The sequence below is a fragment of the Sciurus vulgaris genome (assembly GCF_902686455.1).
Source record: "Sciurus vulgaris genome assembly, chromosome: 11".
NCBI lineage: Eukaryota > Metazoa > Chordata > Mammalia > Rodentia > Sciuridae > Sciurus > Sciurus vulgaris.
In genome coordinates, this window is record NC_136472.1 from 97,248,848 (window position 1) to 97,263,892 (window position 15,045).

Consider the following 15,045-nt stretch of genomic DNA (forward strand, 5'->3'; position numbering starts at 1 on the left):
TTGCAGTCCAACCAGCAATGTATGAGTTACCTTTTCACCACATTCTTGACAAGACTTATTGTTGCTTGTATTCTCAATAATTGCCATTCTAACTGGAGTGAGATGAAATCTTAAAGTAGTTTTGATTTACATTTCTCTAATTGCTAGAGATGTGGGACCAAAATAGGTAGAGAAATGGTACAGAATAGGAGACACAGAGACTATCCCACATAAATATAGTTTTCTCATACTAGACAAAAGTGTCCAAAACCTACACATTGGAGAAAAGATAGCCTCTTCAAGAAATGGTGCTAGGAAAACTGGAAATCCATTTTCAGCAAATTGAAATTAAACCCTTATCCCTCACCCTGCACAAAACGCAACTTGAAGTGGATCAAGGACCTAGAAATTAGACCAGAGTCCCTGTGCCTAACAGAATAAAAAAGTAGGCCCAAATCTTCACAGAGAATCCCTAAGTGTTGAGGCCGGTCTAGAACTTTCTCCTACCTCAACCTCCCAAGTAGCTGGGATTATGGGTGTGCACCACCAAACCTGGTTTATCCAAGTTTTTTTTTTTTTTTCTTCAGATTTAGTTTGATTTTTGAAAAAAAACATTTTATCCCTTTTCTTCTACTTTTTTTCAACTTGAATTTTACAAGTTCTTATCCATTTACTCCTATCATTCCACCACAACCCACGGTTACCTGACCATCTTTTACCTGAGTTCTTGTACTTCTACTTTGAAGTTTTCCTTCAGAATAGTGGTTGTTTCATTATTTTTCTAAGAAGCATTTTCTTCTGATTAATGACATTATCTGGTGTTTTTTTTTTTTTTTTTCTAAATGGGAATGTCTTATTGCTCTTTTCCCATTTTTAAAGCACAAAATTGTTTTGTAGATGTTGTGTTGTGTTTGTTCCTTTTTTGTTTCTCATACTTAACCAAATTTTTCTGTGTCAATTTTTCACAAAAGATTCACGTTGTGGAACAAGGGAAAACCAAGATAATCTGCCCTTCAAGAAGTGGTGAGACATGGCTTCACAGAGCTCCATCATTCCTGGAATCCAACCTGGCTCAAATTCTACTGCCATATCCAAACTTCTGCTGGTTCTGTTTTGCCCTTGCCACTAATGAACAGAACCTGCTTACAAAACAAGGAAAGCCTCATTAAATTTAGAATATGTTTTTGATGATTTTATGTTTTACTATCACTGGGTAGCTTCCAGGGCCCCTCCCTGCTTCCCACTGTGCCCCTGATCCTTGCTCATCTCAGAACAAATTATCATATTACACACATTCAGAGTGGGAGCCTTCTCTGCCTTATGTTCAGTTGCTGTGACTCTTGATATCTGTTGCATCAGTCTTCCAAAACGCATTTCTCCATTCCTCTTGACTACTGACACACTTGATTTTGATCTCCTAAAGACTTTGCTATCAATATTGCATTAGACAACATTTGCACAAAATCTGTAGTTCGAAGATGCTTTCTCTGTGTTCTGCCTTTGTTTTGAATTGAATGAACTTTTTTTCTTCATTCTCCTTTTTTCCATCTGTTTTCCTGGAGAAGTGAAAGGATTCATAACTAAGCTGTCAGCAAATTCTTACTGGAAGGTGAAACCTGTTTTACAAGCTTTCCTCTGTTTTACTTGTTACATGACTCTGGACTAGTTGTTTAAACTTTTGCACTATAGCTTATTCATTTCCAAAATAAATTAGTTAATATCTAGTAATGTTGATATAGGAACACTTTGAGATACTAATATTAATATAACATCTGGTATGTGGCAGATATTGGTCATGGGCTGAATTCTGTCTTCCCCCAGATTCATATGTTGAAGCCCTCACCCCTGATGTAACTGTATTTGAAGATTAAGCCTTTATGAAGTTGGTTAGATAAAACAGAGCCCCAATCTGATAGAACTGGAATCCTTAGAAAAAGAGGAAAAGACACCTCTCTCCCTCCTGTCCCGACCCTCTTCCCTCCACTCCTCCGTGATTGCAGGGGAAGGGCTGTGAAGACATTAAGAAGATGGACATCTGCAAGTCAGGGAGAGAGGACTCCTAAGAAATCAAGGAATCAACTCGCCACCTTGATCTTGACTTTCCTTCAAGAAGTGTAAGAAAATAAATATTTGTTGTTTAACCATCTTGTCTAGGGTATCTTGTTATGGAAACCCATGAAAAGTAGTACATTGCTCTTTATATTTTAACTGCTAATAACAATAATTGGTGATGATGATGATGATGTTGATGATGATCCTAAAAGTCCAGGTCTATGGATGCTTACTGTTAGAGAAATGGACTATCTGATTTGAATCAACACACTTTTTAGGATGGAAATGATAATGCTTTTGCTTTGCTCTTCTCCCATTGCCTTTCATTAACTGACTTTAGAAATAGTTTCTTTGATTTGGTAAGTAATACTATAAATAATCATATAAATTACTAATATTTAATATTTGTAGTTATTGTCATAATATATCCATAAGCATATTATTAGGAATGTCCAACTAATTTCATTATATAGTTGATTATATTACTCAATTTAACCAGACTATGTTATCTTGCTTAGCTCACTCCAATTGTGACATATCTTTCTAGAATAAAGTACAAAAACAATGAATGCAAATGCCTACCTTTATCATGGCTTTCTTTTTGTTGTCCTTTTTCCTTTGAATCCACAATTTTTTATTTGGATAACTGAACCAATAAAATTATTTTTTTCTTCCACATTGGCATGTCTTTCAGTCTGCTTTTTTGCCAAACATTCACCATGGTTTTCAAATTTATTTGTTTGCTTTCAGTTATTCTTCCCTCTTGTGCTATTTCTCCAGCAATTTGGAAGTTGTTTTATATTTGAAATGATTTGGTGTATTTTTGTTGATATGCAATTCTAATTTAAGGCCTCTGAAAATCTATACAATTCCATTGGTGTCTCATTTTAAATAAAAAATCATTCCTTTTACTCAAAGCCTAGATCAAATATGACTTCCTATGTGGAGTCTTTGTAGACTCTCCCAGTTTAATTTTAGAAATTTATTTTTCTATCATAGCACTTTCCATATTGTGTTGTATTTTATGCACAGCACAAAACATATACTAGATAATTTAATGAATAAATGTGTATCCATGTTTCTTGGGAATAGAGACTATCTTTTTACACCCTTAGAACCAAGCATTTCTCTAGGTTAATTTCATTACTGTCAGACTGTACTTTGTATGCTTTTAATTCTTTAACTTAACTTTTATGACTCAGAGTAGGGTCCAAGTTGGTGAATATTCCATGTACTGTTGAAACTAATATATATCCTACAGAATGCAAAGTCTATAACGTTTAATTAGCTGATGGTATTAATTTTTCCTTTAAGTCAATTTCTCAGGTATTTTGTCAAGTGATGGAAATCTAGCATGGGTGCATAAACATAGTTTTGTTATATTTTCTTGTTAAAATTACCCTTTTATCACTGTGTAATTTCATTCTTATTCTAGTAATTTTCTTAACTTCTAAACCTACTTTCTTTAACATTTACATGTGAATTTTAGGACTCTTTTTCAAAAAACAATGAGTGTTCTTTTATTATCCTATCTGGAAATTTTGCCTCAATTGGAGCATTTAATCCATTTATGGATAGAGTAACTATTATGTGCCATGAACTGAATGATTGTGCCCATGCCTCTAAATTCATATCTTTTTTTAGGACTCTTTTGATTTGTGGTTGCATGTTGTATTTCTTTCTGTCTTTTGCTTTCAATGTACCTGTGTAATTACATTCAAAGAAAGTTGCATGTGAAGAGTGTATGTTTGGGCTTTTGTTTTTGTTTTCTGATTCTGAAAATTTCTGTATTTGAATTAGTGTTTTTAAACAATTTATGCTTATGTTTAGGTTCACATTTAGCATTTCGTTATTTGATTTCTAATCGATTCATTTTCTATTTTGATTGTTTCCCTTTTCTTTCTTCTTGTTAAGCACTGAAGTTCATAAACAGCTCTATTGGGTCATTTTCCTCATCTCCTCTCTTATGATCTACTCTGTACCATACTTGGCAGTTCCTGGACTTCCCAGTTGTGGTCCTCTGTTCAAAGACCTGAGGGGTTAGTGGTGCTGTTCTGCTGCACATGCACACTTCTGTTCACTGTGCCCATATCTGGAGCATTGCCTTGAGATAGATTCAACAAACCAACCCCCAAAACTGCAAAGCAGATGCTCATTCCACAATTGTGAGCCACAGCTATCTGGTCAGAGGATAAGTTTCCCCACTGCTACTATCTCAATATTTGTATAGACCCGAACTTCTTTTGCTGAAACCTCATCACCAATGTCAAGATATTGGAATCTGGGGCCTTGGGAAGTGATTAGATCTTGGAGGCAGAGTCCTCATGAGTGGATTTAATACCCTTGTAAAAGAGACCCAAGAGATTCCTTATTCCTTCAACTGGGTGAGGACATAGTGAAAAAGTGGTGCCATCTATGAATCAGGAAATAGATCCTCACTGGATGGGAATCTTCCACTTCCTTGATCTTGAACCCCTCAGTCTATCAGCCTTTCTAACCATGAAAAATAAGTTCTGCTGTTTGCATACCACCTAATCTGATTTTTTTTTTTTACATAGCAGCCTGAGTAGGCTAAGATAGCCTCCCTATTGATGCCTGATATAACTGTCATCATAGTCACAGATATGTCTGGGGTCTGAGGCATAAGAGAATGCAGAAAATAGAAAAAAGAAAAAGATTAACAAGAAATTTCCCCATTCTCTCTCAGTGTTAGAAACCTACTTTTCTGCACCTTAATCCAGCACTAGAGCTCTCTTTGTGTCCAGTCTCTACCTAAGGTTAATGAAGAACTTTTACCCAAACATATAACAAAGAGAATATGTGCTCCCCCAAATATATGTCCAATATATAAATCTAGACAAATATGTATGTGTGTGTACATATACATAATATTATTCTGAAGCAAGACTTCATGTCATGTATATGTCAGGTTACTTTCTGAATTTATACTATTGGTTTAAATTAGCTTTTATAGGTACTTACAAGTTAATAATGTCAACAGAGCTATAATGGAAGTGAGTTGAAGAATGAAGGTGAGAGTTGCAGGAAAATGTGTTCTCAGTTCTCTGGGCCTCCTTTGGAAAGCATTTAATTGTCCCTTCTTGTTTAATTGTATTCCTTTATAGAAGAAAAGACCCATGAGCAAAGCTCCTGTTCTATACTATCTGCATTTAGTACAGGGCCAAGCAAATAGTAGGCATTTACCATCTACTCCAGAAAGGAGGAAGATGAAACAATTGACTCTTTCAAGAGTTTTAATGGAGAAAGAGAGAAGGCAGTAATAACTACAAGGCCAAGGAAAGGTTTTATTTTTCTTATTGAAGACAGAAACTTGAAAATGTGTATAGAATGAAGGAAAGGAGCATTAAGTGGGAGAGACTGAAGATACAGAAGAAGGAGGGAGGAAGACCCTAGAGATATGGGAAGAAGGGGGAGTTGAAACCTAAGTGGAAGAATGGATTTGGATCAAGAGTGAGCCCTTTAAGGTTAAAAAAGGAGGCAAAGACGACATCACTCAAAACTCAATTCATGCACATACTGAACACAATATGTGCTCAGGACTTTGTTAATGTTTTAGTCAACTTTTTCATTGCTGTAACCAAAAGACCTGACAAGAACAATTTTAGAAGAGGAGAAGTTTATTTGGTGCTCATGGTTTCAGAGGTCTCAGTTCATAAATGGCTGACTCCATTGCTCTGGGCCAGAGGTGAGGAAGAACATCATGGTGGAAGAGCATGGCAGGGGAAAGCAGCTCAGGACATGGCATCAGGAAGCAGAATGAGACACTGCAGACCAGGGGCAAAATATAAACCCCTAAGATATGTCCCCAGTGATCCATCTCCTCTAGCCATACACTAACTACCTACAGTATCACCCAATTAATACAATTAGTTAAAGATCTCATGACTCACAATCGCTTCACCTCTGAAATTTCTTGAATTGAGCTTTTGAGGGGACACCTCATATCTAAAGCATACCAGCTAGATACTGAGTTAGGTGGGAGAAGAAAATAGAAAATCAAAATCAGTACAAAACACTGTTCTCAATAATTATCTCATACTAAGCAGAATTAAGTTTTAGTTTCTTATTTTGTCAAGAAAAAGAAAGACACTCTTGAATGTATATCAGTTTAATAGAGTTCTAAAAATGCAACCAGAGCATATAAACTTATACTCAGTCTGCATCCCTGTTTTATTAGACTTTCATGTGGCACTGAAACCATTTTGCTAGTTTGTTTTGAAGGTGTCTCAAAGGGACCCTTCACTCCCCAGCTTTTCACAGTCTCCGGTGTTCTCTGCTGTGCTGCACACACTCCACTCCAGTCATTTCTGGTTTTGCCTGACCTCTCAAGGCCTTAGACAACTGAACTAGACTCTCTATATTTTATAGCTTAGGATATCATGACCCCCTGGAGATAATGTTTGTAAGCAGAGAACTCTATGTTAGGGGTCACTAGAAACAAAGAATAAGTTTATGTGGGGAACCAAAGGAGAGCTTTTCCTTTCCTGTTGAGCTTGACTGCTAGTACCTTGCTAAGCATCATATATTAAATTCTTTTTGTTTTCCTGTACAAAGTACAATCTCACTAGACATCTGTTTTCCTCCACTATCAAATTTTGAAATAAAAGTGAATTACTGCCAAAACAAAGTAAGAATTATTTTGTGCTAATCTTATCCTGTCTAAATAATGTGTGTTGTTTAACCCTATGTGGAAAGTTTCCCAATATAGACAGAATTTTTCAACTATTTGTATTAAAAATATGTCTGAAACTAACAGAGAATATGATTAAGAAAAAAATGAATTTTTTGTATATTGAAACAATTATTTAAAGTTTTTAAAAGATATTATAATCTTTTGTTCCTAGTGCTTCCCATTGTCTTTGAAGAGAGTATGTAGGTGATTGGAATTAACTAAGCTTTTTTCTTTTTATTTTAGGGCACACCCTATTGGCCTCATTTTAATTAATTTATATTTTACAAATTTTTAATTGGCGCATTATAGTTGTTTGTAATGATAGGATTTGTTGTTACATATTTGTATATGCACACAAGATGAAAATATAATTTGAGCAATATCACGGAATTAAGAGAGAGAAGAGAACAATTACCAGTATAACTTAGACCCAAGAAAAATCCTTTCTCTTCTAGGAAAGCCATTCTGTGCTGGCAGAGAAGCGGGGGACTCTGGCTGGGCCGTTGAAGTGGTGAAGTCAAGGTCATTCTTACAAGTAGTTGTCCCTTTGTCCGCCCCTCCACATGCCTACTCTCATACATCGATGCAAAAGTACTGCAATTGTGACATACTATGTAACAAATCTTACCATCTTCATTTTTACTTGTTTATAATATGCCAGGATTTTGGATAATTTACAGTGTTTCTAAAATAGTATATCCTGCTTATCCTATCTTTCCCAACTAACTAAGCAGCCTGTCCTTGATAGCTTGTAAATATTTCCACCTTAAGTTTGAATTTCAAATCTTTATGAACAGTTTTAATCATTATGATGAAAATGATAATTCATCATAGGAGAGAGATGGTCAAGATAGAGTTGAAGCTATGTTCAGAGCTATTTTAGAATTCTTTAAAGATTTTATTCTCAAAAAGTATTTCTTCTTAGCAATTAATGTCACACCTCAGTGATAACAGTAATACCTGATTATCAATGCTCCCCTTCATTCATTCATTGCCTCTCATTTCTTAACTAAGCTGGTTATTATCTTTATCAGTGAGACTCAAGATTTTCAGATCAACAATGAGAAGTATTTGGGTAAAATAATAACTCACAGTAAAGTCTCAAAGCAAAGGATCAAAGCAAAGCTGTCAATCAGAGGTGCTTGACTGAAAAACTAGAATAGAAAAATCTGTCTTTATGTGGAGCAACACACACACACACAAAAAATGGAAAAGCAAGAAAACAAAAGAAGTACATTGACTATCATGGGCTCCACAGCAAGAGAACCTCAAGAATTTCTAACTCTTTTTCTTCTGCGATTTTTATTTTTTGCCAGTAGAAACTGGCATGTGTAGGTAGCTATGAGGAACACTTTGACATTTCCTATTTTTAAAGATTTACGTATTACTTAAATTGGACTTTTGTAATTATTGGTATGGTGAAGAGATAGTGAATCTTTCTGAATTTATATACTGACATTTTTAAAATTATATAGTTTTATAGTTTTACAAAAAAATAATAGTTGGAAACATTCTTGTAAATAACAAGTTTGACAATGGAGTTAGGAGATTTTGCAATTAATTTTAATTGATCAGTCTGATGTATTTCTATTTTTGTCTTGTGTCTTTTGCACTGATATGGATACATACTTTGTTTCTCAATATAATTATATGTGTAGATATTTATATTTATATGCATGGATAATATTTTATATGCATGCAACATGTTTTAAAGTGCTCATGACTCAGAGGAAGGAGGGACTGTATAGAGGGAAAAGAGAGGTAGGAGGGGTGGGGGGGAAGGAAAAAAATAATGGAATGAATCAAACATCATTACTCTATGTAAATTTATGAATATGCAAATGGTATGCTGTTACTCCATGTACAAACAGAAACAATATGTATCCCATTTGTTTACAATAAAAATAAATTAAAAAAAAAAAAAAAGATTTGGTGCAAGAGCTTTCCAGACAGAGGGAATAAGTGAGAAGTCCCTGGTAACAAAGGTGGATGAGAGAACTCTTACCTATAGAAGGCACTTCACTATTATTGATTCAAATAAATCACACTTGTCTAAGAACTGACTTTAAAACTAAAAAAATACGTACTTGGGAACAGATTTCAAAATAAAAATTTATAAATGATTTGTCTTTTAGAATTACACTTTTGGGGGAAATTTTTCCGAAAGTAAAGAAAGTGAAGAGAGATGACGAAAATTGACTTTTATTTTCATCAATTGTAAATTGTTCTATTTTTACTTTTTATGACATGAAGATGTGTATGGAGTCCTTGTTGAGTTTCCCCACAAAATGGTCTTCCAATGTTGTCTTCAAACTCCTCGCTGAGCTGTGTGGAGACGGTGGGTGGCAGGGGTGGAGAAGACACATCTGGGAAGGCATTGGAGACTCCAGTGTTCCATCCAGGGGGAATTGCCTCTGTAATCCCACGGGCAGCGAAGGAAGAGGTTCGCCATTGGGCAGAGCTGGCCTGCTGCAACAGGGGCTGGGTGCTTCACCCCATGTCCCGCAGCCTCTGAACCCCAAATCTCCTCCTGGCCGCTGCTAGAGGTCTCCCAGAGAGTGAGCACATGGGCTTTGGGAACTGGACATCTTAAACCACATCAGGGGGCTACTTACATAAAAGCCAAGTGACCATCAAAGAAACAAACTTCCTAATAGACAAATATCTTCCAAAAGGTCTTCAAGTAGAGAAGATATCCCCGGAGAATTCTACCTCACATTTGAAAAAGAATTAATACCAACTATATACAAACATTTCCATGAAGCAGAAGTTCGGGGAACAAGTTGCTATGTACTTGATGAAGCTGGTATGACCCGACCATCAAATCAGAAAGACACTGGCAGAATAAATCCATCAAAGAACCCCAAATCGACAGTCCAAGGTCCACCATGAATATAGACACAAATCTCCCTCTTCAGGACACTGGATTGAAACAACCAACAAAGACATAGGGTCGAATGGATTCATGTAGGCAATTACATGACAATGTTCAACACCTACTGAAGAGAACTTCAGAGATGTAGGACCAGGGAGTATTAGGGATCATATTAGATCCCCCAAAGACAGGTATAGGTTCACACCTCCACACCCAAGAATGAGGTCTCTCTTGTCAGAAATGACACTGTTAGGATGAAATGACAGAAAATGAGGTGCTAACAAACTAGGGTGAAATCATGGGTCAGTTTGGCCTGTGTCCTGATATGGAGGCCAGGCCACTTTTGTTTCAGTGTGACTTATGCTGTTACATGACTACCTTCTCTCCTGTTCAGTTGATGTGTGTAGTGAAACAAACATCAAAGATACCAATTCCCTTACCTCTCCCTTTGGGTATGACCTATAGGTATACCTTTGTGGTTCCCTTGGGGTTCCATTTCCCACCAGATAGGAACACCACCCTGATGGGAACCTGTGGCAGGGGAACATCGCTAGTGCAGAGAATGCTGCTGCTGGGCCTCGCCATGCCCACCCCTCAGTCAGTGATGTCACAATCTCACATGTGCACACTGTGCTCAATACAGAACAGAGTGGGGGTTTTCAGCTACGTTATTCTCTTATACCTTGTAGAAAACAAGTGGCATTGGCTTTTATAATTGTCACAGATTTGCCTTACCAGAGATCTTTCTGTCTTCATTGAGACCTGAGTACCTCATCCAATGACCTTCAGGTCAACCTGAGGAACTCTCCTCACACAGGAACATCTAGTGGGTACCAACTCCCCAAGAGTGCAGACAGACCATGAGGCTCCAACCCCAGGGATGGGAGGTGTACTTTAAGAATGCTTCTCTAGCCTGCCCAAGGAAGTGGTTCACGTCCCAGCAATGCAACACCAATGCACACACACAAACACACAACACACACACACACACACACACGCAGGAGTACATTTTTCAAGTTGGGAACGATGGCCTATGGCTGTGTATTAATTAAGTGTATCAATGCTGTGGCCCATTCACCCAGTAAGAAAAACTTGGAGGAGGAACTATTCACACAGGGCTCAAGGTTTCAGTGGTCTCCTTCCATCAATTACTGACTCTATTGCTCTGGGCCAAGGTGAGGCAGCCCATAATGGGGGAAGGGCCCAGCACAGGAAAGCTTCTTTCCTCAGGGCAGCCAAGAAGCAGGGAGAGAAGGAATGTGGGGCAATGGTTACAGGGATAGAGAACCCTTCCAGGACATGACCCCAGTGACCCGCTTGCCAGAGTACCCCGCCACGTTCCACCTGCCTATGGTAACCAGCAAGTCAGTCCATTGAACCAAGGATGGACTGAAGGTTACGGCTCCCCCAATCCAATCATGTCACCTCTGACTACTCTGCAGTAGCAGAGGAGCCTGTGGTGGGGGGGCATCTCATATTCAAAGGATGACAGGCTCTAATCCTCTCTACTCAGAACATGGAGGCAGGAGGATCACACAAGCAAGTCCAACCTGAGCAACTCACTGAGACTCTGTCTCAAAAAATAAATAAATAAAAATCTGTGGAATTACGTGAGTGGTAGAGAGCACTGGCCTGGCATGCCCCAGGCCCTGACTTCAATGGCCAGTATGTAAGAAGAAGAAAAAAAGAAACAAAATAACAAAACAAAGAGGAGGGCTTGAGAGAATGAGGTCAACCCTTCTGACCCTCCATCATGGGAGGAGACAGCAACAAGGTGCTTTGACCTAGAACTTGCCACTTTCCAGAACTGTGGGAAGTGGACTGCTATTGTTAATAAGTTACCCAGTCTAAGGTACTGAGGTTACAGGGGCAGGAAGGGACCCAGGCATCTGTTAGGACACCTTTGCTGGTTCTAGGATCTTGGCTTCCATATTTTATCCTTTATCACTTTGAACTTATCAACCCTGGGCCTTTGGCTATCCGGGGTTTCTAGAACAAAATCTGATGAGAACCTTGTGGGGAAAGGCTGAGGAATGCTCCCTCCCTCTCAGCCCCATAGGTGTTCATGTCAAGCTCTAGAGCATCCTAGGGGACAGAGCATTTGGTGGGAGCATCACCACGTGAGAGAAGTGCTACCCTCCCTTTGACACCAATCATTCTGAGAGAAGAAGTAGGAATTGAGTTCTTGGAGTGTAGATATGATGAGGCCTGTAAAGCCCAAAGTGAGTAGGGATTTTCATCAGACTCCAAGTGAAAAGAACCCTGAAGGATCTCACAAGTTGAGTCTCTAAACGTGTAACTCTCAGTGTGCACACCCCCTGCAACAAAAAGCTTGTGGGTCCTTTCTTATTCTTCTTATGAGGGTTGGACAGGTCCCAGGGGCCCTGAAGTGAGATGACCACTGGGGGTTCTGGCCGGGCGTGACCGGGTCATTGCTTGCTGTGACCTCACAAGGAGCCACTGTGATGGGATTTCGGCCACTGGCCATATAAGAGGGTGGCTGCGGCTGGGTTTTTTGTCCATAAGTGCAGGAAGCTCTTGGTGGTGACCTGTCGGACTCCCAGATAGTGAGCGTTTTTGGTGGTTGGTGGTTGGTGGCTGGGGGTTGGTGGTTGGGGGTGGTGGTGTTTTGCCATTGTTTTTTTGATTTGGGCTTTTGTTTGTTTGTTTGTTTTGTCTTTTGTTTGTTGATTTGGGTCTTTTGTTTGAGTTTGTTATTTTTTTTTAAGGTAGCATCCTTAGTTGTCGTTCCGGCTTTAGGATGTGCAGTCAGTGCAGTCAGACTAGTGTAGGGCCACAGGGGCCCAGCTCCTGCTACGAGGCGGCCCTCACGGACCACTATCAGGTCCTGAGGGAGCTTGGCCAGGGGGGCTTCAGCCAGGTGCTTCTAGCCCGCCATCTCCTCACCGGGGCAGAGGTGGTGGTGAAAGTCGTGCCCAAGACAGAGGGGAACCAGCCCGTCCTACTGGAACCGCAGTGGTTGATGGCCCTGGAGCACCCATACGTGATCCAGCTGTTCCAGGTCATCGAGACCCCAAGCAACATCTACATAGTCATGGAGCACGCAGGTGGGGGAGAGCTCAGGTGCTGCATCCCGGCGGCAGGTGGGCTGAAGGAGGACAAGGCCCGCAGGACCTTCAGGCAGATGGTGTGTGCTGTGCGCCACTGCCACGAGCAGGGCATCGCGCACCTCGACCTCAAGTCGGAGAACTTCGTGGTGGACAACAGGGGCGGCAAGGTCAAACTCATAGATTTTGGCCTGAGCGCCAGGGTCCGGCCTGGGCAGAAGCTCACCAGCTTCTGGGGCACTCTGCCTTACCGTGCCCCTGAAATCGTCCTGAAGCAAGAATACGAGGGTCCCCCGGCGGACGTGTGGAGCCTGGGGGTCACCCTCTTTCTTATGCTCACAGGGAGGCGCCCATTTAAGGCGAGCACGACCAAGGGCCTGCAGAGGCTCATCGTGCAGGGCAACTACGAGCTCCCCGCGCACCTCTCCCAGGAGGCCCGCAGCCTCATCCAGCAGATGCTGACTGTGGACCCCGCCCAGAGGCCCACCCTCGAGCAGGTAATGGGGCACCCGTGGCTGAGCCAGAGTGAGGAAACCCTGCCCGGTCCTTGTGGCCAGCCACCGCCCACGCACCCCGACCCTGCCATCATGACCATCATGTTTGACATGGGCTTCGACCCCTACAACGCCTGGGTGTCCCTGGACCAGCGCAAGTTCGATGAGGCCATGGGGACCTATCTTATCCTCCTGCACCAGCGAAGCCAGGGGGCGGGCTGTGACCTGCAGGCGAGGCCTGTGCGCCGTGCGGTGGTCGGGCGTCGCCCAGGCCCCACGGATGCCCCCAGCATGCATCCCAACCAGTGTTCCAGCGAGCCTGCCCTTCCCCGGCCCTGTGAGCAGCAGCAGCCCGAGGCGGCCAAGTCATTGGGGCACAAGGGCACCGCAAGTGCCAGTGTGCCGTCGATTCCTCTGCGCTTCTTCCATGGGGACACACCCCCTCCCAGCCTAGCCTCCAGGCCAGACCCTGTGCCCCGCAGGCCCGACCACCCCAGGCCCGGGCCCTGGAGGCTCCTCAGCAGACGGGTAGCACAAGGCACCAGCTCGTCCTCCCAGGGTCCCTCCTCAGGCCAATCGGTTGACGGCCGCAGGGGCTGGAGGGCGGTCACTAGGAGGATCGCCACCTGCATCCGGCAGCTGTGCTGCTGTGTGCCCTGCTTCGGCGAGCCCACCTCCAGAAGAAGAGTGGCACCCATGCAAGGAGGCCGCAGGCACCCTAGGCTCCAAACCACAGTGGCTGCAGGGAACGTGCCCTGACCAGACAGACCGACGGTCGGCCAGGAGACCCCCAGCTCTGAGCATCCTGACATGGTGGACGGGCACCTGTCAGGGCTGCACTCAGACAGCTTCAGCAGTGAGATGTGCCACCTGGCTGCGGCTGCCCCATTCTCAGATACCAACCCACAGCGCATCTGGATCCACCGGGACTCTCCTCTGCCCCCACCTGCCACACACATCAGAGACTCTCTGCCCTCGGACACTTCCCCCTGCCCTGCTCTTCCCTGGCCTTCCTCCCTGGCTTCTGGGATGGCAGACATGCTTCTGAAGGAATTTCTCTTTTTCACAAACTGTATAATAAAATTGATGTTCCAAAGGAAAAAAAAAAAAAAAAAAGAATAAATTTTACCAACTGACCACTGGCCCTGGTTAATGTATTTCATTGACAAGTTTTAATCACTTTAAATCAATTCAGTTGATTCATTTTACTTAAAGAATCTTTCCTTACTGTTTCAAACAAACTAACTTAAATATGAACCATTCTGATTTTAAAGATACTGCCTTTTTTTTCTCTGATGAGATCCTATTCTCTATCGTATTCATTCATAGGAAAGATTCCACTGACGAAGAACCTCTGGTTCCTGTGATCTGCACACAACCAGGAAAATGCTATCTGTTGTCATAAATAAACTGCCGCATCCCAGTGATTTTTCACAGTCAACTTAATTTCTCAATATTGAAAGTCCAATAGTGTTTCTGATGTTGGAGGCATTTATCCCAGGTACAGAGTCTTTATAACTTAAGACTTTTACCACCAACCTCAGCACATCTGCATCCTCTGTATTTAGCTTCCAGATGAAAACAGAAAATGGAAACTTTCACATTGGGGGTTGTGATCAGCAAGCCTTCCAAGAGCTTAGTCTGGCCACACTAACTGCAGAGCAGCTGGTAAATGTGGTCTAGTTATGTTATGGTTTCGGAGAGATGTCCCCCAAAAGCTCACATGTAAGACAATGCAAGAAGATTCAGAGAAGAAATTATTGAGTTGTGAGATCCTTAATCAGTGAATTGATCCCCTGACAGGAATTAACTGAGTAGTAACTGAAGGCAGGTAGGGTGTGGCTGGAAGAGGTGGGCATTAGGGGTGTGATTTTGGGGCATACA

At 41.5% G+C, this 15,045-nt stretch overlaps 1 protein-coding gene and 1 long non-coding RNA gene across 2 annotated transcripts; both read left to right on the forward strand.

The window, feature by feature from the left end:
- The first annotated feature begins 7,030 nt into the window (after window positions 1–7,030).
- LOC306639321 lies at window positions 7,031–14,588 on the forward strand. The gene is made up of 2 exons (XR_013757612.1): window positions 7,031–7,246; window positions 14,491–14,588. It is a non-coding gene; the product is annotated as an uncharacterized lncRNA (long non-coding RNA).
- On the forward strand, window positions 12,583–13,920 carry LOC306638575 (sperm motility kinase 2B-like; the record flags this gene model as incomplete). Its single annotated transcript, XM_079101784.1, has 1 exon — window positions 12,583–13,920. The coding sequence occupies one exon, from the start codon at window positions 12,583–12,585 to the stop codon at window positions 13,918–13,920; it is 1,338 nt and encodes a 445-aa protein (XP_078957910.1).
- Window positions 14,589–15,045: the final 457 nt, after the last annotated feature.